Consider the following 2,912-nt stretch of genomic DNA (forward strand, 5'->3'; position numbering starts at 1 on the left):
GTCAAAATATTGTGGGTAATAATAAATCAATAGGTAGGTACTTTGTGAAAGGATTAAGATTGGTAATAAAACAATTTTTGCGTAGAAAATGTATATATTATACAAATACAGTAAAAAAATATAAATATTTATATAGTCTATTCTTAAAACTAATGACTTCGGTGAACTTACAAACTAAGTAACTTATTTATACAAATAGGAACACAAGAATTGCTCTTATAATTAGGTAACATTAATCATATTCACAGTCGTTTAATACATATCCTAATTATTATTATTATTATTAATAGTTGATGACAGTCGAGTACATTAAATTATTAACTTATTTATATATATATAAAACTTTGGCACGATAAATAAATAGTTGTTTCTACGTATAGTTTTGATATGTGCTCTATCTATCCAATTTAATAATTATTGATTGATTTGCGACGGCGAAATAGGAGGTCCTGGAATATTTCCCAGCTGAGTCAACGGCATCGGCACGTTCAGATTGTCGAAAGCGTTCCTCGTCGAATCTACTGTTGAAATCTCCCGATTGTCCGTTTCTGTCGTCCCGTTATAAAACGGTTTCGGATAGATGTTCGAATAAACCGGGTTCTGGTTCATGTTCACGTCGTCGGTCGCGGGATAATCGGCGGCGAATTTGGTGTCCTTCTTCGCCTTCATCCGCCGATTCTGGAACCAGATTTTGATTTGGCGTTCGGTCAGACAGAGCGTGTGGGAGATCTCCACTCGGCGTCTTCGTGTCAGGTATTTGTTGTAGTGGAATTCCTTTTCTAGTTCGAGGGTTTGGTATCTGGTGTAGGTTTGGCGGGTGCGTTTACTGCCCTGGCTGGACTTTTCGCCTGTAAACAACCAGCTTAAATAAAATCTGAGACACAATTAACATTGTAACGTGTATTGAGTCATCACACACTAATTTAGTTAATGAACACGATCTATAATAGCAACATGAGCTAATTAAGTGGATGTTGTTAAAATATTTAATCACAATAATTTATACGTCACACTCACCATTACTCCTCATCCACGGATAGTAATTGGCCTGCACATCCGCCAATTCAGCAGATTGTTGCTCTTCTTTGCCGCACTCCTTGGCTGGAGATAAGGTTCGCCTTTCACCGGAGAATTCATCATCTTGATTGACCTCGCCGTTGTTAAACTGATTATTATCAAAACAGGGTTTCTGATAAATGGTCTTGTGCAAATTATAATAATCGTATGTGATTTTCTTGCCCTCCGGCTTCGTCAACAGAGCCCGCAATGCCGGCGAATCGTCTTTCACTGGAGACGTTGACGTTGGCGATGGAACACTCTGGTCCGGGTAAAAGTTGTTGTAGCTGTACGCCTGATTCGTCTTCACCGGCGGTGGAGTTAACGAACTGTCGATTTGCGGCGAAAAGGGTTGGTCGTACCTACAATTAGCGTAGGCCTCCTCCTTCACTTCCGGCATGTAAGCACCAGCAGCAAACGAAGGATGCTGCTGATGGTCGTTGTACATTTGATTCCAGCACTGGTACTGGTTGTTCCAGTAGTTGTAAGTCGCACTACTCATAGCTGCACCAACTTTGCACGTACACTGATTTCAGCAAACGGTCACGAATGTCACTGTCGAACTAAATGCCTGACTCAAATGTCTGACATTGTCCCCAAAAACGCGGCGGGAGGGGTTGAATGCGGCCCCCTGAGGTTGGTCGCACAGTTCTTTTATTCGGGCAGCTGCCCTGTGAAATTCACCCACCCCCGAGCCATTCACGCTTTTTCATCTTGTTTATTGGGGTCCAGGTTTTATTGCGGATCGGGAAAAGTGCATGCGGCCGTATGCCGATTGCGATAATCCCACTGTAAGTCGCATGGATCAACTATTGATTGATTTGATTAAGTTATTAAATGTTTATATAGGAATTAAGTGCATTCAATAATCAATATTAATTACTATTGAAGACCTATTTAAGTAAAATTTCAAATGTCAAATGTCCTTAAAATTAAAATATTAACTAAACAATTTGTTGACTTTATGAGTCATAATAGCTTTTGATTTGATTCATTTATTAAGGGTTTATTTTGGAATTAAGTGCATTCAATAATTAAAATGAATTACAATTGAAGACATACTTAATTTCGAATTCAAATGTTCAATGTTCTTAAAATTATTAACTGAATCATTTGTTGACTTTATGAGTCATAAAAGCTTTAAAAGTTTAATTGAAAAAACTTGATCCGGCATAATAAAACAAGTTTTTTAAATGTATAAATGTCAAGAATTCATAAAACATTTTTTTTTCAAATATTTATAATTAGAGCTTTTTTTAAACCCCATAATTATCCAGTTAATGTTTACAATTGGATTTTATGGATCAACTATTGCTGATTTAATTCAGTTATTAAGTGTTTATTTTGGAATTAAATTAAAATGAATTACAATTGAAGACTTACTTAAGTAAAATTTCAATTTCAAATATCCAATGTTCTTAAAATTATTAACTGAATCATTTGTTGACTTTATGAGTCATAATAGCTTTATAAGTTTAAATGAAAAAACTTGTTTCAGCATGATAAAACAAGTTTTTTAAATGTATAAATGTCAAGATATCATAAAACATTTTATTTTTTCATACATTTTTAATTAGAGCTTTTTTTAATCCCATAATTATCCAGTTAATGTTTACGATTGGATTTTATGGATTAACTATTGATTGATTTAATTCAGTTATTAAGTGTTTATTTTGAAATTAAGTTCATTTAATAATTAGAATGAATTACAATTGAAGACTTATTTAAATAAAATTTCGCTTTCCAATGTCAAATGTCCTTAAAATTATTAACTGAATCATTTGTTGACTTTATGAGTCATAATAGCTTTATAAGTTTAAATAAAAAAACTTGTTTCAGCATGATAAAACAAGTTT

At 34.3% G+C, this 2,912-nt stretch overlaps 1 protein-coding gene across 1 annotated transcript; it reads right to left on the reverse strand.

The window, feature by feature from the left end:
- Positions 1 to 221: 221 nt before the first annotated feature.
- On the reverse strand, positions 222 to 1,558 carry LOC109597270 (homeobox protein Hox-A7-like). Its single transcript, XM_020012917.1, has 2 exons — positions 1,018 to 1,558; positions 222 to 848 (listed from the first exon to the last, which is right to left on the reverse strand). The coding sequence occupies exons 1-2, from the start codon at positions 1,556 to 1,558 to the stop codon at positions 415 to 417; spliced, it is 975 nt and encodes a 324-aa protein (XP_019868476.1). The 3' UTR covers positions 222 to 414.
- Positions 1,559 to 2,912: the final 1,354 nt, after the last annotated feature.

This window comes from Aethina tumida, chromosome 3, assembly GCF_024364675.1.
Source record: "Aethina tumida isolate Nest 87 chromosome 3, icAetTumi1.1, whole genome shotgun sequence".
Classification (NCBI taxonomy): domain Eukaryota; kingdom Metazoa; phylum Arthropoda; class Insecta; order Coleoptera; family Nitidulidae; genus Aethina; species Aethina tumida.

Coding starts and splice junctions, on each gene's coding strand:
- LOC109597270 (XM_020012917.1), bottom strand. CDS start 1,558: ATGAGTAGTGCGACTTACAACTACTGGAACAACCAGTACCAGTGCTGG. Junction 849..1,017: donor TCCGTGGATGAGGAGTAATG/GTGAGTGTGACG, acceptor GGTTGTTTACAG/GCGAAAAGTCCAGCCAGGGC.